Source organism: Formica exsecta, unplaced genomic scaffold, assembly GCF_003651465.1.
Source record: "Formica exsecta isolate Colony F162 unplaced genomic scaffold, ASM365146v1 scaffold2, whole genome shotgun sequence".
NCBI classification, from domain to species: Eukaryota; Metazoa; Arthropoda; class Insecta; order Hymenoptera; family Formicidae; genus Formica; species Formica exsecta.
The window spans coordinates 5,129,282-5,155,617 of NW_021849297.1; the positions used below are offsets into that span (position 1 = coordinate 5,129,282).

The 26,336-nt window shown below is 29.5% G+C and overlaps 6 protein-coding genes across 16 annotated transcripts in view; 3 read left to right on the forward strand and 3 right to left on the reverse strand.

The window, feature by feature from the left end:
- Window positions 1-256: 256 nt before the first annotated feature.
- Window positions 257-2,655, reverse strand: LOC115234473 (thioredoxin domain-containing protein 5 homolog). Its single transcript, XM_029805573.1, has 5 exons — window positions 2,140-2,655; window positions 1,813-1,959; window positions 1,464-1,572; window positions 1,089-1,379; window positions 257-968 (listed from the first exon to the last, which is right to left on the reverse strand). Exons 1-5 carry the CDS (start codon window positions 2,316-2,318, stop codon window positions 504-506), a joined length of 1,191 nt encoding a protein of 396 aa, XP_029661433.1. The 5' UTR covers window positions 2,319-2,655; the 3' UTR covers window positions 257-503.
- Window positions 2,656-3,184: 529 nt separating this feature from the next.
- Window positions 3,185-5,874, forward strand: LOC115234477. Of its 4 annotated transcripts, XM_029805579.1 has the most exons (6): window positions 3,185-3,722; window positions 4,269-4,421; window positions 4,536-4,640; window positions 4,879-5,172; window positions 5,264-5,297; window positions 5,375-5,874. In XM_029805579.1, exons 2-6 carry the CDS (start codon window positions 4,275-4,277, stop codon window positions 5,386-5,388), a joined length of 594 nt encoding a protein of 197 aa, XP_029661439.1. In that variant the 5' UTR covers window positions 3,185-3,722; window positions 4,269-4,274; the 3' UTR covers window positions 5,389-5,874. The 4 variants fall into 4 exon arrangements, with proteins under 4 accessions (XP_029661439.1, XP_029661438.1, XP_029661437.1 ...); XM_029805578.1 differs by having other exon boundaries at window positions 3,189-3,722; window positions 4,354-4,421; window positions 5,264-5,874; XM_029805577.1 differs by having other exon boundaries at window positions 3,190-3,722; window positions 4,324-4,421; window positions 5,264-5,874.
- A 10-nt stretch (window positions 5,875-5,884) lies between these two features.
- On the reverse strand, window positions 5,885-8,798 carry LOC115234472 (leucine-rich repeat protein 1). Its single transcript, XM_029805572.1, has 4 exons — window positions 8,418-8,798; window positions 7,689-8,231; window positions 7,279-7,583; window positions 5,885-7,180 (listed from the first exon to the last, which is right to left on the reverse strand). Exons 1-4 carry the CDS (start codon window positions 8,574-8,576, stop codon window positions 6,952-6,954), a joined length of 1,236 nt encoding a protein of 411 aa, XP_029661432.1. The 5' UTR covers window positions 8,577-8,798; the 3' UTR covers window positions 5,885-6,951.
- An 812-nt stretch (window positions 8,799-9,610) lies between these two features.
- LOC115234364 (DNA (cytosine-5)-methyltransferase PliMCI-like) lies at window positions 9,611-18,098 on the forward strand. 2 transcript variants are annotated; one of them, XM_029805395.1, is made up of 17 exons: window positions 9,611-9,735; window positions 9,976-10,065; window positions 10,642-11,211; window positions 11,316-11,679; window positions 11,759-12,082; window positions 12,163-12,315; window positions 12,469-12,925; window positions 13,023-13,216; window positions 13,309-13,726; window positions 13,940-14,263; window positions 14,371-14,522; window positions 14,701-15,035; window positions 15,122-15,233; window positions 15,474-15,623; window positions 15,702-15,868; window positions 16,051-16,291; window positions 16,597-18,098. In XM_029805395.1, exons 3-17 carry the CDS (start codon window positions 10,646-10,648, stop codon window positions 16,987-16,989), a joined length of 4,350 nt encoding a protein of 1,449 aa, XP_029661255.1. In that variant the 5' UTR covers window positions 9,611-9,735; window positions 9,976-10,065; window positions 10,642-10,645; the 3' UTR covers window positions 16,990-18,098. The 2 variants fall into 2 exon arrangements, with proteins under 2 accessions (XP_029661255.1, XP_029661256.1); XM_029805396.1 differs by having other exon boundaries at window positions 9,634-9,723.
- Window positions 18,099-19,072: 974 nt separating this feature from the next.
- LOC115234312 (serine hydrolase-like protein) lies at window positions 19,073-23,280 on the forward strand. 5 transcript variants are annotated; one of them, XM_029805302.1, is made up of 3 exons: window positions 19,073-19,169; window positions 19,461-19,729; window positions 21,148-23,280. In XM_029805302.1, the coding sequence occupies exon 3, from the start codon at window positions 21,207-21,209 to the stop codon at window positions 22,101-22,103; it is 897 nt and encodes a 298-aa protein (XP_029661162.1). In that variant the 5' UTR covers window positions 19,073-19,169; window positions 19,461-19,729; window positions 21,148-21,206; the 3' UTR covers window positions 22,104-23,280. The 5 variants fall into 5 exon arrangements, with proteins under 5 accessions (XP_029661162.1, XP_029661161.1, XP_029661160.1 ...); XM_029805301.1 differs by lacking the exon at window positions 19,073-19,169 and having other exon boundaries at window positions 19,316-19,729; XM_029805300.1 differs by lacking the exons at window positions 19,073-19,169; window positions 19,461-19,729 and adding an exon at window positions 19,736-20,281.
- The window catches only part of LOC115234311 (protein arginine N-methyltransferase 9-like), a 3,801-nt gene continuing 49 nt past the window's right edge, over window positions 22,585-26,336 (reverse strand). The window contains exons 1-8 of one of the 3 annotated variants that reach the window (XM_029805297.1): window positions 26,075-26,330; window positions 25,780-25,986; window positions 25,574-25,700; window positions 25,008-25,409; window positions 23,905-24,897; window positions 23,549-23,705; window positions 23,283-23,384; window positions 22,805-23,198 (exon numbers count right to left, since the gene is read on the reverse strand). In XM_029805297.1, coding sequence (XP_029661157.1) covers window positions 22,851-23,198; window positions 23,283-23,384; window positions 23,549-23,705; window positions 23,905-24,897; window positions 25,008-25,409; window positions 25,574-25,700; window positions 25,780-25,942 — 2,292 coding nt within the window. In that variant the 5' untranslated portion in view covers window positions 25,943-25,986; window positions 26,075-26,330 and the 3' untranslated portion in view covers window positions 22,805-22,850. Of the gene's footprint in view, window positions 23,199-23,282; window positions 23,385-23,548; window positions 23,706-23,904; window positions 24,898-25,007; window positions 25,410-25,573; window positions 25,701-25,779; window positions 26,331-26,336 lie in introns of those variants that run through there. The other 2 variants (XM_029805296.1, XM_029805298.1) reach the window with 2 other exon arrangements.

Genomic DNA, 26,336 nt, shown 5'->3' on the forward strand with positions numbered 1-26,336 from the left:
TTTTTTTTGCGCTATATTTGAGAATTAAAACATATTTTACAATTCATTTAAATACACGAGACTTTAAACACAAGTAAAAGTAAAACATAAGACAAATATATATACAGAAAAAAAAAAACAAAGTCATCATTACAATTCTTATTTTTCTCTTATTTATATATAAATAAATTTGATATGAGCATAGATTTTCAATCTATCTTTTTAAAAATGAGTTTAAATGTGAAAGAAAATAATTGGTAAGTATGGAAGGACTATATAAATAAATACATTTATAAATATATATTTCGAAAGTACATAACTTTTGGAGATTACAGTTATATTTTAATTGTTTTTTTTTCTTTGTCATACAAGATATAAAAATGAAAAAGATTGCTATTCTCCTGTTCTTGTCTGATGATGAATGATAGATACAATGTCACATATATATACGTATCATTAATTTAATTACTTGATTGGAAATACTGTAGTGTGACTTATATTGCAGTACTTTAACTACAGTAGGATTACAATTCGTCGTGCGGTTTTTGAAGATGATATATTACGAAATCATACAGATCGTCGAGATTACGCGAGCCATTGTACTCGAAGACTTTACGTCCGTCTCGATACAAGAATAATGCCGGAAAACCTTCCACTTCTTGTTCGTTGCACAATTGTTTGCTTCCATCGAGCGTGCAATCGACCTTAGCGATATTTACGTTATTGTTAGTGAAAAACTTCTTACCCAACTCCTCCCATGTGGGTGCCAAGCGTTTGCAATGTCCGCACCAGGGTGCAAAGAACTTTACGAAGGAAAAACCTTTCTCAATACCATGCTGAAAACTATCAGCTGTCAAGCTCAATGTAGCATGCAGGGCACTATCATTGTCTTCCCTCTGTTGACTCGATTCGTCAGCACTCTTACTCAACATCATCGATATGTAGGCCTTCAGTTCTTCGTGAGTGCGCTCACCTGTGTATTTATCTATCTGGAAATTTATATTTTGTTTTCTTTTTGTATCAAAAAATTCAACATCAAAACACTTTTATGTTAATAATTCTCCTTTTTTTCAGTAGAAGAAAAAAAAGGATAATTCAATCAGTAATACCTTTTTTCCATCTTCAATCCACAGCAATGTGGGATATCCTTTAATGTCAAATTGGCCACAAATACTACGATGCTGGGTGCAGTCTATCTTAGAGATACTAACAATATCATCATTACAAAGACTGTTAGCTAATTTGTCCCATGTTGGTGCTAATTTTTGGCAGTGTCCACACCAAGGTGCATAAAACTTGACAAAATGATGTCCAAAAGAAACATGTTTTTCAAATGTTTTTTCTGTTAATTCTAACAATCCGTTCACTGCTTCTGGGGGAGATGGTGCAACATCTTCAAACTGGAAAATATTTGCTATAATATTAGCAATTTGATATAAAGAGTAACATAAAATTCAATGTAAGTCACGCATAAAAGTACACACCGTAAAGGAACTAGCTTGTTGTTCATTAATAAAGGCAAACAAAGAAGGTAAATCTCGAGTTCCTCTAAATTTGATGCCTTTGGTTTCTCCAGTTTTATAAAACTTCAGCCTGTATTTATAAATTACCAATGTATAATAATATAATGATTATAATATAATTTCAGGATTATTTAATGATTTATTATATATAGAGTAAGACACATAGGAACATTATCAGACATTGAAATATTAAAATTATAAACCATGGTTGTATAATATATATAAAAAGCTAAAATTCCTTCATTTGAATAGAACTTTTTTAATGGAGATTTCATTAACACAGATGGTAAAATAAGATAAATTAAATTACGTGGGATAGCCAGTAACATCTTGTTCACTACACAGAATGATCTCAGTTGTACAATCAACTTTGGCAATTCTTAGAGTATTATCCTCTTCATTTAATATTTCTGCTAATTGCTCCCATATAGGACCAAGTCTTTGGCAGTGTCCACACCTTTAAGAGAGAAAGAATTTCTTATCAATCATAATTAATATAGTACTCCAAATAGAGAAATTATTTCTTTCTTTCTCTTTTAATTTATAAATAACAATATATGTGTATATTTATAAATAACAATATATGTAACATATAAATAACAATATATGTGTATGTAATATGCATTTGTATATTTACCATGGTGCGTAAAACATAACAAAGTGATCCATTGTTTCAATCTCTGTAGAGAAATTCTCGCTAGTATACTGGAGAGTATGTACATCCTCATTGTGACCGTTACTAACTTGGCTCAACGTAAATAGAAAAAGCAAGATCTGTCGTTTCGACGCGATGAAATCCGCATAATTGATCGCCATCACGAGCAGCAAGTCTATTTATACAATATTCGATTCTTCCGCAAGCAAAATCTCCTCACGAGGAACACAAAGGATCGCCGAATCTTTCACCGACACATTCGAAACGAGTTTTAATCCCAAAGATACGCCTATCTCACGTGCTGAACGAAATATTCTTAAAAGGATGTCTATATCGCATAATGTTATATCGAAAACAGATGATATTTTAATGTTATATAATTTGAAAAATTTTTAAATTTTTTTGCAGCCGCAAGCCCTGTTGCTCCGAGACTCCGAGACTCGCGCGAACGGATCGAATCGCCGATTCCGCCCATCATATGATATAAAACAGTGAAAGCAACTGTGAAACTGGAACTACCCTCAATCCAGAATTGATCTCGTAATGTCACTAGCATGATGTAAGAAAATATATAAAAATATAAAAAATATAATAAAAATATAAAAATATATAAATATATTCTTACATCATGGTCACTAGTAGATCTTTTTTTGCCTGAAACGTAAAAGAGAATTCACATGTCCGATATACGACAGTTTGATATCCAATGGAAAATGTGGATTCTATAGGAACACCTTTGTTTCTAGAAAACAAACTCTCCTATTGGATATTGGACATCGGTCATTGAACCCAGTGTGAAACCTTCATAAAAGATAAAATGCAGCGTTTTCTCTGCCTCCTTCTTTGTAAAAAAAAAAAAAAAATTTCAGTTTTTCTGATTTTGTAGTCTTATGATATTCAGTCAATATATTATGCTTACTCGATCTATTATTTTTGTGTACACTTATTTGGTCGAAAAGGACGAATCTCTCGTAAGCTTACAAAAACAAACACCGTCATTTTTAATTTGACTATAGAAAATCTGTCATATATCTATTTAACAGATCATTGTTTTCTTAACGAGAGCACCAAATTTATATTTTGTTTTATTGTTTGCGCAAAAACACAAACATATAACACAGATAAATAACAGCTTATTTCGTCTAAATTGACGAGAAAAGAGTCTATATTTTGCATGTATCACATTGTGACATTGTAATTGCAAATTCAAAATAAATTATATCTTATTTATGAAGAGATAAAAAGTATAACATAAAAAGAGATCCGCGTGGAAAACAAAGATAACAGTCTAAAAATTTCTATAGCATTAAATTTCAACTGCGTGTGTGTGTGTGTGTGTGATTTCATCAACGTGTTACATATGTGCTGATTTTGCGCATTTGATAAACACTTTGACGTAAGAGTGCGGTATTAGTTTATATCTGATTGTGATTCGTTAATTTGTGAAAATATCAGAAAATATTGAAAGTATACGAAAGAAGTGAAAGAAAATTCGGAAATCGAAAGCAATATGAGAATGTAATTGGCCAAGTTTGTTTTTAATGTAAAAAAGATAAGCCAGGAAGGTAAACACACACACAACTTAGTCCTCTCCTTATATATATATATATATTCACAAGGATATTTTGAACAGAAATAAATATAAAACATGAAAATCAACTTTTCTTTTTAATTATAATAATGTTGAAAAAAGAAATAATTTTGTGAACGAATTAGGGTTATAGTACCCATTTACACTATAAACAATAATAGTTTATGTAAAGAATATGCGCAGATCTTTTTTTTTACTTTTTCATACATAATTTGTGTGAAAAATATTTATAAAATTTTAATTTTTTGTAAAAGGACAAAGATGGCCGATAGAAAAAAATTGAAAATTTAGACTTTCTTCCTCTCTCTCTCTCTCTAATAAAATGACTATATGTATGCTATTTTTCTTGCTTTTAATAAAAAAATTAATTTTTTTTTTAACCTCTTAAAAGAAGTTAATGTAAAAAGAGCACAAATGTTTGTTTTTTTTTTTTTTTTTTTCAAAAATATTAATGGTTTGTCATTAAATTCAGTCTTATAAAGGCATTGTGTGTGTATGCATTTAAATCTATATATTTTAGATTAAAATGAATATACGTGAGAATATTAAAAAGGCAACATCACTTGATTATGTAGATAATAATGCTACGTTCTTTCGACTGCCAGGACTAAGTCAAGCTGCAAAAGATCGAATGATGAATGATAGAAAAGTGAAGAAACCAAAAAACATACACGTTTGTACATATATTAATATGTAAAGCTAGATATATAAGAGAATACTTAATTTTATTTTACATTCACATTTTTATATAAAAAATATCTATTTTTACATATTCATTTAATTCTAGTTATTGGAAGACTCTGATAATGATAGCGAAGTTATTGATAATTTTATGAATAATAAAGTTAAACCTACTTTTGATAAACATGCTATTTCTGCTGCTATTAAAGAGGTAAGTTAATATTTTTATTTTTTTAAAAACAATTAAATTATTAGCCAAGAAATATTTAATATTTTGAATGGAAATAATAGCATTCAAATAGGATTTTAAGGTAAAAAAAAGTTGACTTTTAGAATGCCAAAAAATATATAGTTAAAAAGAAATGTGTGTATTTCATATATTTTAAGCAACTATGTACCTTTTAAGCATATATAAAAATTATATAATATAAGCAGTTAATATTGTACAGGTAAATGGTGGTCGTGATCTTTCAAATGAACATTGGGAAAAATATTACGAGAAATGTCTTGAGGATATAATTAATTCTGAGAAAGAAATATGTCAGAAGACTTCTGATCATAATAATGTAACAGCATGTTCTGGAAATCAATCTGAGGATTTAAACGATATATATATTAAACAGAAACATAAATTGTCTAGAAATGCTGCAATTATGAGTCTCCTAAGGAAAAAACAAATTTCGTTAGAAGACATAATTATTCCAAGCAAAACTTCTACAAAAAAAGATGAATTGGAAGCTTTAGTAAGTATATAAATAAATATCTCTCTCTGTTATGTAACATTGTTATATATTATAACATAAATGTAAAAAAAAATTTCTCATTTTACATCAGCGCGAAATGACCGATGGATGTATAATGGACAATGGTGAATATAATGATGATGGTCATGTGGAATCGGTTCCTCTTTATGAAGATCCTGATATCTCTGTTCATCCTTTACAGATGGGAATAAATAAAAAAAAATTCAAAGATATAGATTTTACTGTATCACGTATTGGTAAGAAGAAAACAGAAACACCAAAAGAATATTTTCTTGAGGAAACTAGTGATGATTATTTTAATTTTGTAAAAAAGGGAAACAATACATTATAATAATTATATCGCGTTTATATTAAAACATATGTAATATAAAGGCAATACTGTCATCTTCTTTTCATTCAACAATTCAATGAATGATTGGGACTGATAATAAGTTAGAATGTGTATATTTATACAGACTCATACCATTAGGATATAAGCATGCAAGATTGTGAAGCTGTAATATAGATAGTCTCAAAGATATATTTATCAAACTAAAACAATATATATCAATAAAAATAGAAGTACTTTGAGAATGTAATATTATTTTGATAATATAAGTATTATATAATTATTATATTATCAAGATCTTCAAGGAACACGTTACATTGGATTATAAGATACCGAATAAATGTTTTACACACTATTCATAGATTATGTTATAAGAACTGCAAACTTTATTATACATATATTACACACGTTTTATAGTTTTAATGATATTCTAGTGCCTTTTTGAGATATAACAAGATTATAAAGATGGGACTTGGTAAAAAACTCTAACGTTTCCTTTTATGACAATAAATATTAAAGCCATATAGTTTCTAAAGAAAATGTTCATACATACTTCCAGAAAAGGATATAATATAGCAACTTTCTCACAAGTCATTATGTTGTTATACATGGTATGAGATGATACTGTATATACTTATTGTTAACAAGAGATGGTTACTGTAATTTTTCTAAATAAATCTATATAAATATATAAAAAATATAGTGTTAATAAAATCGATCAGTAATATAAACAGAAGCTGTTACCGCTTTATATTCAATTATCATATTAATACTTACAGATATTTTATAAGCAAAGAAATTTTTATATGAAATGTATTATATGAATGTATTATAATACATTTATACATGTTATTATAATATTATTACAAATATAAATTTATTTTTTAAGATTTAAATTTTAAAAATATAGAAATTGAAAGCAAAGAATTTGATAAAAGCACATTTGTTGGGTTCATATTGACGCTATATTGTGACAAGTTCTATCACATTATAGCTTTGCCATCAGTAATAAGTTTCTTAAACACTTGTTCTATACTTTTAATGATTTCAGAAGTTGTAAAAGATGATTATTTTTGATATATATTAAAATAATTCTATATTTTTATCAAAAAACAAACTTTAGACTATGCTAACATTACTGCAAAAAATAACCGACATTTTACTTTATACAAAAAGATATGTAAAAGTTAGCTGCCTTAAATTATTATATAACATTATTTTTAATCATATCCAGTTTTGTAATAAATAGCAATATTAGTATCAAACCATCAATAATATTATATTTGAATATAAATTTGACTATATACATACAAATGAGTTTACAAATCGACAATTATAATATACAATTTATAGAATTATAAAGTTATATGTATTAGAAATTGTCACCTAAAATTCTATTGTAGAAAGAGAGAGAAAGAGAGTATTTCTATTCAATATATCTTAAGATAGTTATGACATGTCATTGAACAAAAGTAACATTCAAATTTGAAAGGTTGATTTAATGTATTTTTTATATGAATACTAAATTTAGATGAATAAAAGTGCGTAAAAATTCTTGAATAACGATCAAAACAGGCATTTTTACAGGAAAAGCAATATTTTGCTTCGTCTAAATATTGGACTAATGTATATGGTATTAAACTTGCATCATAAGTTATCCTGAAAAAATATAAAAATTATTATTCAAGTATTATATATTTCGAGCGTCCAATTATATACATATATTACAAATAGAAAAAAGTAAAAATAATGAAAACCTGGATTTTAACACATTTCTAGCTGAAGATTCAATAAGACTTGGCAGTCCTATGAAAGTGCTCTTATCAAATACGATATTATGATCTACAATCATTGAAAATAAATTATCTGAAATATCTAAAGAGCATAATCGCAAATGTTGGATTGTTCCTGGTAAGAACATTAAATTGTTTTTTGCCACATCCAACAATTGCAATTTATTCAAAGTTCCAATATTTTGTGGTAATTGTTTTAACATATTGTCACGAATTTTCAACTCTCTTAAAGCTTTTAGCCATCCAATTTGTACTGGTAATTCAGTTAACTATAAATAATAAATTATTAATAATAGTAATGAAAAGTAAATCTTTCATAAATATAAAATTGGTTTTATCAATTAATCTTATGATACTATAATAATACAACTTACTAAATTATTACTAATATTTAGAAAATCTAAATTGTTTCTAAGTGCAGTTTGCTCTAGCCATGCCCATTTAGATCGAACTGATTTTCCAAGGTTATTACATGACAGATTTAGAGCTTGAAGATGAGGCAAAGTACCCAACTCCTTTGGTAAGAAAGAAATTTTATTGTTTGATAAATCTAAAAATCTTAAACTCTGCAATGTCAGAATTTGTCGATCAAAGGATTTTCTATCCAATCCACTCAAAACAAGTTGTTCTGTCATTCGTGGGAATCCTTGTAAAATTGGATATTCAGATTTTTTCTTCACCACAACTTTTTGCAATGAATAGAATTCACTTGAACTAAAAGTTGTATTAGATTTAAGAACATATTTATTTATATCTTTGCAATGCCCGTCTGTTATATGTTTCAGTATATTAAGAAAGCTTTTCAACTGAATAGCATCACTCTGAATGATTAGATCATGACAGGGTTCTATCAAACTTATTGTAGCTTTACCATCGGTAATAAATTTCTTGAATACTTTTCTTATGTTGTTAGTAATCTGAAAAAGTTGTAAAAAGATATTGTTTTATCTATCATATATGTCTTCAAGAATAAAGAGAACTGCACAGTTCTAAGATTGTGCAAACAATTATAAAATATTCCTGCTAATCTATCTCGTATAATTTTGAAAGAAATCTAATAGACGATTTATGATTAAATAAGGAATCTCTGTGTCACATATTACCTTATACTTAGTCCCTTGCTTGTTCAGCCGTGTCCACAAATAGAAACATACATTGTTATCTTTAACTGAATCTTTAGCATATGCTAATATAGAACGTTGCGATTTTCTATGCAACGACAATGTTCTATCGTGAATTTCAATTTTACAATGTAACTTCATTGTTTATTGTTTATATTGTTTTATGTGAATATATCAAGTCAAATTGAATTGATTGATAACAGTATCTCGTTGGTGTGACCGCGTCAATATCAATATTAAATTAAATTGAATGATTATTTCACGAGATTATAATATCACACACACATACACACATACAATAACACAAATAATAATACAGTCACATTTATTAAGTCATTTTTTAAGAATTTAATTACTTATTTGAAATTTATAAATTGTTAATAGCCGCGTGAAAAATTCTTTGTTGGGCTATATATAATATATTTAATATATTTCAAATATCACCGAGACACACAAATAGTAAAATAAAAATAGAAAATTTATATATGCATTGTAAAATTTATGAGTGGTATGTGTTACAAAAAAAAACAGTTACGCACATAATCGATTGTATGCAAGTTTGTGAGGTGTGCACGTTTCTGAATGCGCGCGAAAGGATAAACTCTGAACTAGTGCAGCCAATTCAGCTATAAAGAACAGACCCATATATATAATGTTAGTACGCGGCCGGGTTTTTCGCGCATGTGCGGCGATATATACATACCAATGAAACTTGAAACAGCGGCTTATATTGGGTGCGTTCAGGAGACACAACCGTTGAGTAGCAATCGAACGTGATTGGTTCTTACTTCTAGAACCAACAAATCAACGTCGAGTATTGACAAGACGATGCTCAACAGTTGTGTTTCTTGAACGCGCCCAGTGGATAATTGGTCGCAAGAATTTTGGCGGGGTCGCAGACAATCAGAAGAGGTTAAGCAAATAAAAGTCTTATTGTTAGATAAGATTATGTAAATATATTGTTATAAATAATAATAATTATAATTTCTATTTAAATAATATGGATTATCTAACGTAGCAAAACAAGCTAGTATAAAAATATAAAGTTAAAGAAATAAAAAATTTTTAGAAAAGTTTTAGCGCACGCGGTACCGCTTTTTGCGTATGCTAGGTACTTTATTGATACCGCGCTTGCCGCGCATGCGCGAAAAACCCGGTCCGCGTATTAACCTATCAACAGTCGCGTGTAGTGGGAGATGTGGTAGGAGAATAATCCCTTTCTATCTGGGAACATTGGCGGGAATGGAACAGAATAGAGCGCCACGGCGTGTAATGCACGGTTATAGAAGTACGTAACACGGTAAGAAACGAATGCGTATATACGCGCAATTCTGTGAAAAGTGAGAAATTTTCATCGTTCATCGCGCGTCCATCTCACTCTTTATTGCACGAGGCTTGTAATATCGACGGCGTTATTTGCCTCTATTAATGATCTGTGTATATATATGCGTGCGTGCATGCGTGCATGAAGCGAGACACGCGGTTCATAGTACACACACGCTTTGCCGCCGAACTGACGCTCAATGAAATCTCGTTCTAGATCGATAAATATCACGCGCAACATAACCCACGTTCTCTCGTAATCTGTAAAACTGGACGGCGTTTCATCGATCGCAACGTCATCCACGAGGTAAGCGCCCTTAAGACTTTTCTCAACCGTTGATATACAAGCTGACAGCTGGCCACGCAATTCATCACTTGTTTCGCATTTCTTTTTTTCGTCGCTACCGAGTGTAATAATATAGCGAGTAAATTGATGCCATATGCGAGGAATAGTTGCAGCTCTGTAAATATTTTTATTTTTATATGTAACGCAGAAAGCAAATAAATAATGTGTTTCTAATATTACAAAGTATATATATTGATATTGCTGTTTGCCAATATATAGTATGTATAACACACTAATAGGCATATAATAATAATATATTAACTTAAAAAAAAGGAAGAAGAAACATTATTTAATCGAGTTTTATTTGCAATATTCAGATCTATATTTTTATATGTACATCTATTCTGAATAAATATTTGCAAATAATACATATTCATATCTCATATTTTTTAAAATATAATTACTACTTATATATATAATTTATGCACAACAAATCATTTATTAACTGAAATCATGGTCTATAATATTTTCTAAATTATTTAGAGATTGATAATAGGGGAGGGATGATAATAATATAAATATTTTTCATGAACTTAGAATCATGCCACCTACTGTGCCAGAAGGCGAACCAGGTTCCAGCAGTAGGAGAATGTCTCGTAGCAGAAAATTTGTTGATATAGAAGAACCAATTGCAGCAAGTAATTCGACGACTAAAGCAACTCCATCTGTATTGGATTTACTTGTCATACAATCAACGAAAAGGAAAAAGCTAAACAATGAAGCAAACCATGAGACAAAAGTGCCTGATCGGCAACATGAAATAAAAGAAACTGATAAAAATGGTACAGTAGAATTTAATAAGGAAAATCACAATCCACAAATAAACCAAGATCAAGAAGAAAACGTCGAGAAAAAAATGAAAATGGACAACAACGAAGAAATATCTCAATTAAAATCTCAAGTTAAGAGAACCCTTAATATAATTGAACGATGCGATTATTGTAAACAGAAGTTGGATGATGAAACAAAATTGTATCAGGGACATCCAAATGGTGCAATGGAAGAACAAATAGCTTTAACGGATCCTAAGCTGTGTTTATTTACAGGAGATGAATCTTTTATACATGAAAGCGATGAGAGACCACAAAATAAATTAACTTATTTTAGGTAAGTTTTATGTATTTTCATTCATTTTATATATATAATAAGTACGTATATATATAAAACATCTTTTTATATTATATGACTGATGGAAAGATTATTCTTTTTAGTGTTTATGATAAGAATGGGCATTTGTGTGCCTTTGACACTGGACTCATAGAGAAAAATGTAATGTTGTATTTTTCTGGATACATGAAAGCTATTTATGAAGAAGATCCTTCTCCCGAAGGAGGTGTACCGACAAAAGATATGGGGCCAATAAATGAATGGTATGTTTCTGGATTTGATGGAGGAGAATTGGCATTGATAGGTTTTAATACTGCATTTGCGGAATATATTTTGATGGAACCATCTGAAGCTTACGCACCGTACATGGACGCTGTTAAAGAGAAGATATATATGAGCAAATTAGTTATAGAATTTTTGCTAGATGAAATTAGCCCAACCTATGAAGACTTACTAAACAAACTTCAAGTAAGTTTATTATCTCATATTTTAACATTTTAATTCATTTTTTCAATACAGATATTGTATCATTCTTGCATTATTGCAGACTGTGGTACCTCCTAAAGGTATGACAAAGTTCACAGAAGACGCATTGTTGCGTCACGCACAATTTATTTGCGATCAAGTTTCATCATTCGATGATTCTGCCAATGCTGAAGATAGTCTTCTCATTACGACTCCTTGTATGCGATCTCTCGCAAATCTCGCTGGTGTTACATTAGGTAAAAAAGCAGCAATTCGTCGGACGAGGCGCGAGCAAAAAGTTAAGAAGCCTGCATGGACAAAGGCTACAACAACAAAATTAGTTAGCAACACATTTGAAAATATTTTTGCTGATCAACTTGCTAAACATGAGGATAAAATATCGATAGTATGTATATAGCATGTATATCATTTTTATGATTATTAATTATAAAATAAAGTTAAGAAATATTTTTTTCTTTATGCTAGGGACCTAAAAGACAACGATGTGGTGTTTGCGAAAACTGTCAACAACCTGACTGTGGTATTTGTACTTCTTGTAAAGATATGACAAAATTTGGAGGCAGTGGAAGAAGTAAGCAAGCATGTATCAAGAGAAGATGTCCAAATATGGCAATCCAGGTATGAATCAAAATTTAAGTTTGTATGTTATATTAGTCACTTGTTACTAAAGTGGTATAATATATATTTAAAAATGGATTCAATTAATTTTTTTATATTTCTTTTATATTTTTTCATCATAACATTTAATTAAGTACATTTCTATATATGTAGGAAGCAGATGATTCTGATCCAGAAAATGAAGAGCAATATGAAAGTCTAGTAGAAGATCAAAAAGTGGAAGAGAAACCAAAAAAGGATTTTAAAGAACTTAAAAAAGACATAGTATGGGAAGAAGAAGATAAAATTGTTGATGGGCAAAAGACATATTATAAATCAGTCATAGTTGGAAATGAAAGAATTCAAATAAACGATTATGTTTTGGTAGAACCAAGAAATCCGGCAATTCCTTTACATATTTATAAAATCATGTTTATGTGGGAAAATAAAAATGGAGTAAAACAATTTCATGCAAATTGGCTTCGTAGAGGTACTGATACCATACTTGGTGAAACTTCAGATCCTATAGAATTATTTCTAAGTGATGATTGCGACGATGTACCATTTACATCTGTTAGTTCGAAAGCAAGCGTTGTTCACAAGAAAATGCCTGATAATTGGTCTGAATTAGGTAAGAATGTCAGATAATCGAAATTATTTATTAATTTAATTTTTCCAGTATTTTATTTCTGTATTTATACATAATTATATGCAATTTTATATTACAGGTAATATGGATATAGATGATGAAATAAAAGATATAGATGGTAAAACATTTTTTTATCAGATGAAATATACTCCTGAAACTGCTCGATTTGAGAGTCCGTTACCGGATCCGGAATGCCTGCGAAAAGAAAATAGTCATCGATTTTGTCCTGCTTGCGCAAGGCTAAGGGCATTAGAACAATATAATACACCTAAGGTAAAAAATGTTTAATAAAAAGTTGTATTCTAAATGTCCCGAAAATTTAAATTACAAAAATTGTTTAAGAAGTCTCGTTTTTGTCTACTTAGGTTTTTGAGCGTATAGAAGAAAAGAGCATTAAGGAAGTGATTTATGGAGTAGTGAGATATAAAGATGAAGAATATAGAGTTGGCAGTGCAGTGTTTTTGTACCCAAGTGCTTTTAAATTTAAGTATAAACAGATGTTTCAAGAAGCTGAGAAACCAAAGAGGGAAATTGTAGATGAAGATATGTATCCAGAGTTTTATAGAAAAGTCTCGGAAAAAGCAAAATTCTCAAATGTTGATACACCCGAACCTTTCCACATTGGTTATATAAATGCAATTTATGCCAGTACAACTGATTTAATAGTATCGCCTTCAGACATTTATATTAAAGTAAACAAAATGTACAGACCGGAGAATACTCATCGAGATGTAACATTAATGGAGCAAGTAGATCTCAACATGGTTTATTGGAGTGACGAGAGTAAGTTATGATCATTTAAGAAGATCTTTTTGTCAATTCTTTGTCAATTTAAATTCCATATTTCTAATATTATCGACTAATAGTTGGTGTATTGAAATTTTATAATATGATATTATACTATTAGAAATATAAAATTAATTCTACACATCTATATTTCATAAGTTTTATATTTTTTCAAAATAATGAATCTTCGTGCTTTGTCTGTTATTATAGTATGCAGCGTAAAGTTCTCTGAAGTTGCTGGTAAATGTTATCTAGCATATTCTGAAAATCTGAGTGAATCTGTTGAAGAATGGTTTATGGGTGGTCCAAACAGATTTTATTTTACTGAAGCATATAATGTTAAAGAAAAAACCTTTGATGAGCCACCCTATAATATTATTAACATAGGTAAACCTGGAAAAGGAAAAGGGAAGGGTAAATCAAAAGCAAAGAAGGTAGGGGAGACTGAAAATAAGCCAGTTATTGACAAACCTGTACATCATCCTGTTGTGACAAGAAAGTTAAGGACATTAGACCTTTTTGCTGGTTGTGGAGGTAAATATATTTTATTTAACCATATATATACATTCTCATTAGAAGCTCTATACATATATATTTAAATATTATAATTCAAATTATAACTATCTTTGCACATTTAATAGGATTATCCGAAGGATTGCATCAAGCAGGAATAGCCGAAAATTTATGGGCAATTGAAAAAGAAGAACCCGCGGCATATGCATATCGTTTAAATAATCCAAAGACTATAGTATTCTCAGATGATTGCAACACACTGTTGCAAAAAGTGATGAATGTAAGTTTTGTTTTACATTACAGTCTAATTCTTGCATAATGTAACATAAAAAATATTATATTTTTTTATTTTTTTGTAAATTATAAAAAAGCTTATATAAAAAAAAAAGAGAGAAATAGAGATTATATTGTGATTATTCTTTCTGAAAAATTAATAAAACATTACTTTTTTTTTTTAGTGCGATTCTACAGATGACAATGGTCAAAAACTTCCTCAGAAAGGAGAAGTTGAAATCTTGTGCGGTGGACCACCCTGTCAGGGTTTCAGTGGCATGAATCGCTTTAACTTGCGACAGTACTCATTATTTAAAAGTTCTCTCGTCGTTTCGTGTTTATCTTATTGTGACTATTATCGACCGAAATTTTTTGTGATGGAAAATGTGCGAAATTTTGTGTTTTTTAAAAGATATATGGTGCTAAAATTGACTTTAAGGTGCCTCGTTCGTATGGGTTATCAATGTACATTCGGTATTCTTCAAGCTGGTAATTACGGGATACCGCAAACGAGAAGAAGGTTTGTTCCTTTTTCTTTATTTACAATATTACTTGGTAACGTGAGATTTTTTTTTTCATTCACTCTAATTCATCAATTTTTTTTAGGATGATAATTTTAGCCGCTGCCCCTGGAGAGATACTTCCAAAATATCCAGAACCAATGCACGTGTTTAATAAACGATGTTGCTCAGTACATGTAGTAGTAGATAACAAGAAGGTATTTCTTCATATTTATATCTGTTTTCTATTTACGATATATCTGTAATGGTATTTATTTTGCTATATGATATCGTTTCTGTAATTAGTTCACACACACACATAATAAATTAGTGCAATCAAGCCAAAATATATAAATAATTGCACATTGCAACAGATGTATGATAAATATATATCGAAATTATTTTTGTATTATATAATATTTTCTTCTGATAATGAAATGATGATATGTGTTTTTTAGTATCTCTCTAATTGTGTTTGGACGGACTCCGCCCCGTTTAGAACGATCACTGTAAAGGATGCTATGTGTGATTTACCGGATATTAAAAACGGTTGGAGCAAAGAGGAGATGTCTTATGGTAGTGAACCGTTATCACATTTCCAGAGAAAGGTAACTATCTTAAGAAAAAGCATTTTGATACATTTTTGAAAACGATTGTTAGAATTCACTTGATTTCATTCATTTCAGATGAGAGGTAAGCAATACCAGCCGATATTGCGAGATCATATATGTAAAGAAATGACTTCGCTTGTGGAGGCACGAATGTCTCATATTCCAACTGCAACTGGTTCTGATTGGCGTGATTTACCAAATATCGCAGTGCGATTGAGCGATGGTACCTTCTCCAAGAAATTGTATGTATAAAGTCTATCATATCTTTTTTTTTTTGCTAAATTCTAAATTTATGATATAAATTATGTTGGTGAATTTCTTTAATCATAGTAAAAATTCATCATAATTAAAATTTGGTCAATTAATTACAGCGTATAATTATATTATTATATTTAAATTAATATTTTAATCTTTTTTTTTCTAGGGAATACATGCATCATGATAAGAGAGCTGGAAAAAGTTCAACAGGTGCATTGCGCGGAGTATGCAGTTGCAGTAGTGGTCGAGTATGTGATCCTACCGATAGACAATTTAATACTTTAATTCCATGGTGTTTGCCGCATACCGGGAACCGACATAATCATTGGTCGGGTTTATATGGAAGACTTGAATGGGATGGATTTTTCAGTACAACTATCACCAATCCAGAACCGATGGGTAAACAGGTAGGCCGATGAAAATAATACAAATAAATGAAAATGATATATAATTTAATCAGAATATATACAATAATAAAAAAAATTATAACACTATCAATAAAAAAAATATACTATTATATAACGCGATTTTGCGCAATATATTTTAAAATAGTAATTTGAGGCAATTAACATTACTGCACGATTTCTATAAGCTTATTAAAATGTACACAAATTGACAACACACACTTCTGCATTTTGCGTAATTTCTCCATTATAATTTTAATTCAACAAAGTCAGGTGGATCTCTCAAATATTATAATATTGATTTCCAGGGTCGCGTTTTGCATCCAGCGCAAAATCGAGTTGTGAGCGTTAGAGAGTGCGCGAGATCCCAAGGATTTCCAGATTCATTTCGTTTCTATGGTACGATACTCGATAAGCATCGACAGGTTGGTAACGCGGTACCTCCACCATTGGGAGCTGCCATTGGGCATGAGATAAGAAAGTGCATACGTGACACAACGATATCGTCGAATACGAAATTTGAATTTACAAAAAGCTGTGCTGATACAGCCACAAGGAGCAACAGGAGTGTCGATGAAAACGACAAAGTTGTCACAAATGCCATATCTAACAGCCACACACCAGCCACTCACAATGGCGCGAGCACCAGTTCTAATAGAGGCAAAAATGCGACTAGTCGACATAGACGATATTCGTCGTAGATAAAGAAAAAATTCCCGTCGGCTAAAGCGTTTAGATATTATGGTTCCACTTGTATCTCTTAAAATAGTGTTCAGTATTAAGTAACTCGGATTATATACTCTGATATCTGATATAATATGTACCGATAAGGATGAAGTCTTGTTCCACAGTGTAGATTCCCCTCTATCTTAAATCTTACGAGACTGAGCTATTGCTCTATTCTGGGATCTTTTATTCTAATGATATATGTGCAGTATAAAAATGTCATGCAATTTTTCATTTGTTTTCCCACTTTAAACACATTGATAAACTCATATGACAAATGTGTAATAAACAATGCAAGAAAAGAATTCTAATTTATAGAAAGAGATATACACATACAACATACACATACAAAAGCTATTTCAGAATTAAGGGGATCTATATATAGTTACATTTATTTTTAATTGCAGATTTTATATGTAAAAATGTTGAAATAGATTTAAAAATGGGATGTGTTGTAATTGGATAAACATTATTCTCATTAAAAATCATACAAATCCAATATTGTATTAATATTGTACAAATCCCATAGAGATTTTTTCACTTGCATTCATGATAATGTTTTTATAATTAGTATTTACATATTGATTTTTATTAACCATATATATTTCTAGCTTTTTCTTAATAAATATTCAATTATACACATGCATACACATACAGAATATCTCTGCTATTATTTTCATTTTAACTACAACCCAATATAGCTATGAATTTGATCTGCAAATTTGTATTAACTGTGAGTTCAATACAATTAATTAGTTTAGGTGAAATGAAATAGGGCAGAATTGACTGAAATGTAAATGTTAAGATAAAACTCAACTGAAATATAAAATTCTGTTACATATATTTATATAATTTAATTCTGTAATTCTAAAATATTAAATAATTCTGATGTGTTTGACTTAATACTCCCTAAAAATAAATATTTTAAAATCTATTTGTTAAAGAAAATCTTCATGATCCTGGAATATCCTATGTGAATGAAGTTAACTTTCGAAAATTTCGCTTTTATTTGCTTATATGCACTTTATATTATGTGATTATTCGTTATCTGATAAAACGATAATAATACAAAGCAATTGAATTTGACAACTTCTTCTTCTTTCTTTATGGCTGGTTGGGCATTAGTCGCCCATACACCATTGTTTCTTATGGGTTTGAAAAATAAAAGCAAAAGTCCTCTGGAAGAGGAGGAAGTCCAAAAAATAAGGTCCAAACAAAGGACAAACGCAACGCGCCAAAACACGTCCGAACCCGATGAAGGCCGCAACGGAAGTGAATTTGACAACTACACATTTAACCATAGATATAGAATAAGACTAGATCGCATAGAGCTGAGTCATCCAGCTTCCATACCGCCATATGCTTTGATAGCGAGATCAGATAAAAAAGGAGAGAAAATATTGGCATTAGTCGCGTTCAGCAGAGAAAGCGCTCAATTATCGTCTTGTTAACACTCGACGTTGATTTGTTGGTTCTAAAAGAAAGAGCCAATCACGTTCGGTTGCTACTGAGCGGTTTTCTCTGTTGAACGCGCTCATTGCTTCTCTTTCTCATTCGTGCCTGCGTGGTGCTCGCGAAACGATCAATGATTGATCTTTTTTATTTGTTTACAAATTATTAATAATTTATACGCGCGTATAAGAGAGAGGGACAAAATTGAAATATTACTATATAATTGCAATTTAATCAATTTTTGAGCGTTTCTGATTGGTTCCAGACCGATCATCAAGTAAAATTTTTCTCGGAGAGAAAATTATACTAGGATAAGTTTTTAGCGTTTTCGAATGCTGTGTTCCGATTCCCCACCAGAGTGCACCCGATATTATAGTATACGTGACATATACTATAATATCAGGTGCACTCGGGTGGGAAATCGGAACACAGCCGAATGTAGCAGGTTTAAATGCTTTGAGAGCGATTAATGACGTCATTGCATCGTCTCTGCCAATAAAAGACTTGAATTCATAGTAAAATATAGTGATTAATTGATCCGGGTTGGATTAACCCGTTCATTCGAAAACGCTATTTGAAACCTATTCTAATATGATTTGTTTGTCTGCTTGATCAAATACTGTAGATAATAATACGTCCAACTCTTGAAAAATCCTTTGTCTTGCAAGGCAACCACTGAAACAGCGCCATCTATTAATCTGAGGTGATAAACTCTTGCTTGATAGAGTGTTACTGGCTGGGTAACAATGTAAATGATAAATAAAAATACGTATATAATTGTGAGATATTTTCTTTAATTTAACATTTTTTGTCATAATTAACCTTTTCTTCTTACTATCATTAATTTTATTAACATAGGCTTTTAATAAAACGTTAAAATATTTGTCTAAAAATATTTTATAACAATCGTTACATATACACATATTTTCCTTAATATTACAATTTGATATTAATTTTGTTTTAACATTTGATGTACTTTCGTTAACATTTCCAGATTCCACACGATGCAAACGATCAGCTTTCATTAATATAATCACGAACCACTTAACTACGAGACAAGCGTTCTCCTCTACTAAAAAAATACTAACAACTCAGGCCGCGTGGTAGCGCTAGTGCGCTGTATTGCCTGTTTTTAATCGAAGTTGGACGTATTATTATCTACAGTATTTGGCTTGATTTCATGATATTTGCTTTTTATCTATGGAATAAATTTACATCACTAATTTACAGAAGTCATTCGTTCATAAGGCCAACAAGTATTAGGTTAACAAATAATACTATTTTAAAAACATTGTTAGACTTTCCTGTTTCTTCCTTTTCTCTTTCTTTTATGGATCTTAGCATTAGAATTGCACCTCACATCAGAAAAAAGAAACATTTAAAATTTCTATTAGAAAAACTGATAATCATGCACGTTGACCAATATATTTACAGTATGACCTTCAGTTTTTTAAAGATAACTTTTTCGAACAACAAAATAGGAGTGCTAAAGTAGGAGATGATCGATAAATGTAAAAACTAAATGTAAATGCTAATGAATATGAAATGTACCGAAGAGAGGGAATTTTGAATTGCAAATATGACATACATTTTTTCTGCACAGAGTCTATTTTTTATAGCTGAACTGGCTGCATTAGTTCAAAATTTGTCTTTTTCTCTCCACATGGAAGGAGATATATAAAGGACAGATCTTATGTCAGTCGAAATCGACAGTTCAGGTATGTCGTATTTGACAATTGAAATTCATACCTTATAGAAGAATTCTTTTATACTTTTGTGATATAAGATACAAATTGGATTGTAAATATAGAGAAGGTATATATGTTCTATTTCAATCATATTTTCTCGTTTATTGATTTTCTTCATTCAGAAGAATGAATATTAGTTATCTTTTAAATGTAAGAAAGAGTGACTTAAAATGAGGAACAGATCCAATTTTATTTATATATATTGTATTTTTGGAAAGATTGTCCTCTATCTTACTAATTAAAATTTTTTTAGTCTTTTAGAAATTACTTTTTGAAAAAAATATTCTTACACAAAATTATATATAGTAAGGAAATAATTTCCTAGAAATACCTGTACAAATAAGAAAATTTTAACATATAATTCAAACGACATGTATGGCAAAGTATTCTAAGATATTAAGCATAAATAAAAATCTTCGTAATGTTTTTTGAAATTATATTTACTACAAAAATAAAAAATTGATATATTGTCAATCAATATTGAAACAAAATAAAATGGATGCTATTATTATATTTATATAACGCACTATTTTTATGCAATATCATACAGATTATTAAGAAAAATATTAATCTATCAACAACACATATAATACATATGTTGCATATATTACTTGTGAAAATATGTATTACATAAATTCAAATCTTACATTGTGTGGTGTGTGATTTTATCATCTAAAATTGATATTCTAAGTCACAAAAAAAGTGTTTTATAAAAAAAAATTATCTTTTGGAAAATTTGGCTAATATTTTGCTTGATATATAATACAATAATTTAAATTTAATTCTTATAACTGATTAAAACAAAAATAAAAATACATCAAAAATTAACATGTGAATATTATATTTTAAATAACGAAATATTTCTATATATCTGAAAAAAAAAATTATATATTAGCAGTGGTAACATAATCTTTTTTAAATGTCTAATTTCAGTGAATGAAGTTGCTGCACATTGTTCAACAAGTTATATATTGTGAAAGTAATCAGCAAAAATGGCAGAAATAGAATGTAAGGAAATAAAACTTACCGTACCTTGGGGTTATGTTGCTGCCAGAACATATGGCCCTTCCACAGGAGAACGTGTCTTACTGGTGCATGGTCATCTAGATAATGCAGGATCGTATAATAGATTAATGAAGTATTTACCAATAGGTTTTTTTTACTATGTATGTGTAGATTTACCCGGCCACGGATGGTCGTCACACTTTCCATCTTGGGTAATGCTAGACTGTATGGATTATGCGCATGCAATACATTTCATCCTAGAAGCGTTACAATGGAAAACATGTATTTACATAGGGCATAGCTTGGGTGCACAAATAGGTTTAATTTTTAGTGTCTTCCACCCTCATAGAATCAAGAAAATAATTAGTTTTGATGGATTGATCAGAGGTAATAATGAATTTAATAAATTTGTACCATATTTGGAGAATGCATCTGCACTTTCAATAAAAGCAAGTAATAATATAGAACCAATATTTTATACTAGAGAAGAAGTACTATATGCTTTTAAAACTTTGAGGTTTGCAGCTCTGAATACAGAAGCAGCTGATGCATTGTTTGAGCGTGCAGTTACAGAAGTAAATGGAAAATATAAATATAACAGAGATATAAGATTAAAAAAAAATCCTTTTATGTTTATAAGTATGGACCAAGCACACGAATTTAATTGTAGGCTTTCAATTCCAATATATGTCTTTGTTCCATCAAAGGGCTTTATAAGTAAATATGAAGATGTGATTACATCAATAGAGAAAACACTGAATTCTAAAACCATACTTAAAGTAATTAATATAGAGGGAAATCATGATTGTCACAATAATGATCCTAAAAATGTTGCGCCATTTGTATGTAAAATATTAACTAGTCGCAATTCTAGTAAATTATAAATTGCAGCATTAATGCATTGATTATGCATTTAAACGCCTGCTAATTTTTAATAGGCTGAAACAGGAAAAGATAATCGATAATGTTTTCTAAAAGTTTTGGTTTAGAATATTAAAAATCTAAACATGAAAGTAGCCTGAAATGGATCAATGTATAATCTAATATATAATATATATCCAAAGGTGTCATTACATTTTTATATATATTTAATGTTAAATTCTTCTAAAGATTTCTCTCTTGGCTCTTTATAAAGTAAAGAGTCATCTTCATCATTGTTTGAGGGAACAAATTTGTTAAACTTATCTAATTATCTGATAGTGTTTAAGCTTTGTTGACTATGAATTGTCAAGAAGATTTATAGGACAGTTCATGAGATATATATGATGAATATGTATGACTCTTCCTAACAAAGTGGTCAGCCTTTCTTATAAGGATTCTTATGAGGAATCATGTATTTACATACTTCTTAAACATTTCTTTTTCTATTTCAACTTGACAAAAATAGTTTTATTTTGTACAGTACATCATACAGCTATATTATTTTAATAGTTTCTTTTAATGTAGATTACAATATATGAATATATATTGTAAGTTTTATCACAATATACACGTATATTAATATATTTTGCAAAAAAAGTGTAAAAAAGATGGTTTAAAATGTATTAAAAACAAAAATTATTTTATAAAAATCGTATTTTGTAAGAAATTGTACAAAATTATAAAATAGTTTATTCTTTTTTGTATATTTTTTACAAATTTAATACTGTAATTTTTACTAAACCTTTCATCTGGTGGACTTTAATTTTTATTTCTTTATCTTTCAAAATAATGTTTCTTAGTTCATCTTCAAAAACGATTGCGGTATGATTCATAAAAGAGTCATTCTTCTTTGTATCATGTATATGTTGTGAACTGAGCTGAACCTTGTACCAGCATATTAAGGCATTTGGTAAAGTTTTCCTTTTTGTGCTATTCATTTGCCCAAAATTCACGACTGCCTCAGTAGTCTCCGTTCCATTCATTTCTATCAGTGTTTGTGCCTCAGACATGATCTCACATGAATATAAACTCGAATTCAAATCAAATATTTGATTGATCTGCAATAGAATAAACATAATTAATAAAAATTAAGTAACTTTGTAAGTAAGTTTTAATCTAGAATAAAATTTTAAATGATTTACCTTATATTTATTAATGTGTTCTGCGACTATATAGTTTGTACTTTTATTTACTTTATTGGCTGTATTATTCCGCGAATGTGGATTGTCTTCATTATCTGAACTCTGAAAAGAAAAATATATTTATTTTATTGCAATTTTACAAATAAATTCTGTAATCTTGTTTTTAATAATCTCTCTCTTTCTGATATTCTCTTGTATTGAACGCATGTTATGTTATACACATACACAAACATATAATTTAAAATTATATTAAAATATTATCATACTTTCAAATCATCATCAATACAAATAGAAGTATTGGATGATTTCTGAAGGTTCACATCTTGCACATAAACCATGTTTGGTAAATCTTCTGAGTACACTAATTGTCCCATAAGAAAAATTTTTTCTGGCAATAATACACCATTTGGTTTAAGCAAGTGCCTATAACAAAGGAGATAAATGATATAATAGATCTTTAGTACATACAATTAAATAAAAAAAAACTGTATTAAAAAATTATATATAAATGTTATACACAATATAAGTATAGTAATACTTATATACAATATAAATATAATTAAATAAAAAGCATGTATAAAAAAATTATGTATAAATTTTATATACAATATAAGTATAGTACCTGAAAATTCCATAACAACTATCCTGATCGTCTTTCAATTCGCCTTTAATGTCAAAATTATGAACAAATACAGAGTCTAAGGAGCATGGAATTTCATCATAATTTGATATCATATGCACTTTTCCTCGAAGCCCGCTATCTCGGGCTATTTGTTCAATCAGAAAACGAAGAATTTCGTTGTCAGTTTTGTAATATAAAATTTCACTATCTTTACATTCTTTTAATAACGTTAACCCGTAAATTGGAAAAGGCGAAGTATCCAAAATATATTTTATCTTTTTATTCTCTTGATATCTAGCAACCTCTGTGAGCAATTTGACATAATTAAAGTCATTTAAAAAGACAATGACTTCTTTTGCCAAACGATATAAAAATTTACAATCCTCGCTGGATTGCGCATTGCCTGTGCTATAAGAACATTTTAGTTTACTCTTCGATGTTTCTGCTTTTATCGTCAAGATATCGCCTTCGTGGCATACAACAGGTATTGCCGGAAAAACAGCAAGTTGCCAACAAGACTTTCCATCCGAGGAATCCAATGTGATTTCCTCATCCAGATGTAACTTAAACCAAGCAACTAGACCATCTATGATACCATCATATCTACATTTCACTTGTAACATTTGTTTTATTCCATCTTTGTAGAATTCTTGCAATTGTAACAAATTGTTAAAATTTACATTAAAGAGAATTTGTGGCTCTGTGACATAATTAATTTGAACTTTTTCCAGATTTTCTGTATCATAATATTCATCGTCTGATAATATAGAAACTTTGTTAAAATTTAAAGTACTATCTTTTATTCTATCAAAAACTACCGATGATCTGTATCTAATGTGTTCACACTCAATAGCTGCTGTGTAAACGGTGGCACCCATAGGTATTACCATACCATTCATATCTAAAATGTTCATGTGTACGTTAATCATAGATGGTACTACAAGCTCTCCAAATAAGCCAGCATCAAATGTTTCAGTCACTATTAATTTTACTCTAGAATTATATATTTTTAATATTAATCAATGCACACATATTTACTACAATAATTAAATCAACACAAAATATCAAAATGATATATGATATATATTGTTGCATACACAAACCTTTCTGAAATGTCCAAAGGTATTTTAAGATCAAATGATAGTTTTGGTATTAATTTTATATCGGTTGCGTTGTTAGATTCGAATACTTCTTTTGCAATTAATGTCATTATTTCAGAACATTCGCATGCATACACCTTTGTAGCTCCTGCAGTTTTTGCATATAAACTCAAAAGACCTGTACCAGTTCCTACATCCAACACTGTATCATATCCTTGATTGATTCTCTTACATATAGCTCTCTCAAAAGCATTATTTCTCCACTTGTCATTAAGCATCGTAAAGTGCCACCTGTCCACTGCCATACTATATGCATTTTGTAAATTTCGTTCTGCTGGTAGAAAGTTAGGATCAACTTTCAAAGCTCTTTTTAAATATTCTGTCGCCCTTATAGGATTGTTATTTCTTTAACAATATATATAAACAATGTTAAATCAATGTAATGTTACTAATTATATTAATAATATAATGTATTTTTTAGAGATTAGTCAAAAAAGTAATTTTAACAATTTATTATAAAAACAATAGAGAGAACAATTAGCATTAATACACCATAAAATTGAAATTACCGTAACAAGTGTGCTGCAAAATTATTCAGCATACGAGGATTATTTGGATAAATATCCAAGGAATGTTTATAACAGCGTACAACATCTGAAAATCTGTTATCTTCCGCTAATTGTATCCCCCATTCACCTGAAAATTAAATATATATTTATATATTTATCATTATTATTATAATTATATAAGAAGAATGTTAAACACTGCGTCTTACATAGTACATCTGTGAATGTTTCTTCAATTTCTGATCTCTTTGCAGGACATAGCTCCGCAACAATAGTGTAATACGCATAAGCTCTTCCAACATTTCCAGTTCTGTCATGTTCCCTAGCTTTTTGCAACGACTTTTCCAGTATATCGTTTACTTCTGCTTGCATTTTGCATCGATTAAATTCTTTATTTCGTTTGCACTGTTTGTTTTCTATCAGAATAACTTTGCTTTTATAAAACTTAAAATTGATCGTTGTCACGTCAAATGTATGGTTATTATCAGGAATAATTTTAATCACCTCTGCTATCGGTATATCAAATATGAAATTAACCTAACACTTATATATACTTCGATCTGTATCGCGAACGAAACTGTGTATATGTTGACACATTCTTTAAAATATATTAGGCACGAATGGTTGTATTTGACGTTATTTCACATATGTATTCAAAAGTGAGCAATATTTCAGCGAATAGATTCTAGCTAGATTCGAGCTAGATTCGTTGATTAGATTCGATGCTTTGCGCAAACATCATTTTCCAAATATAACAATATATATA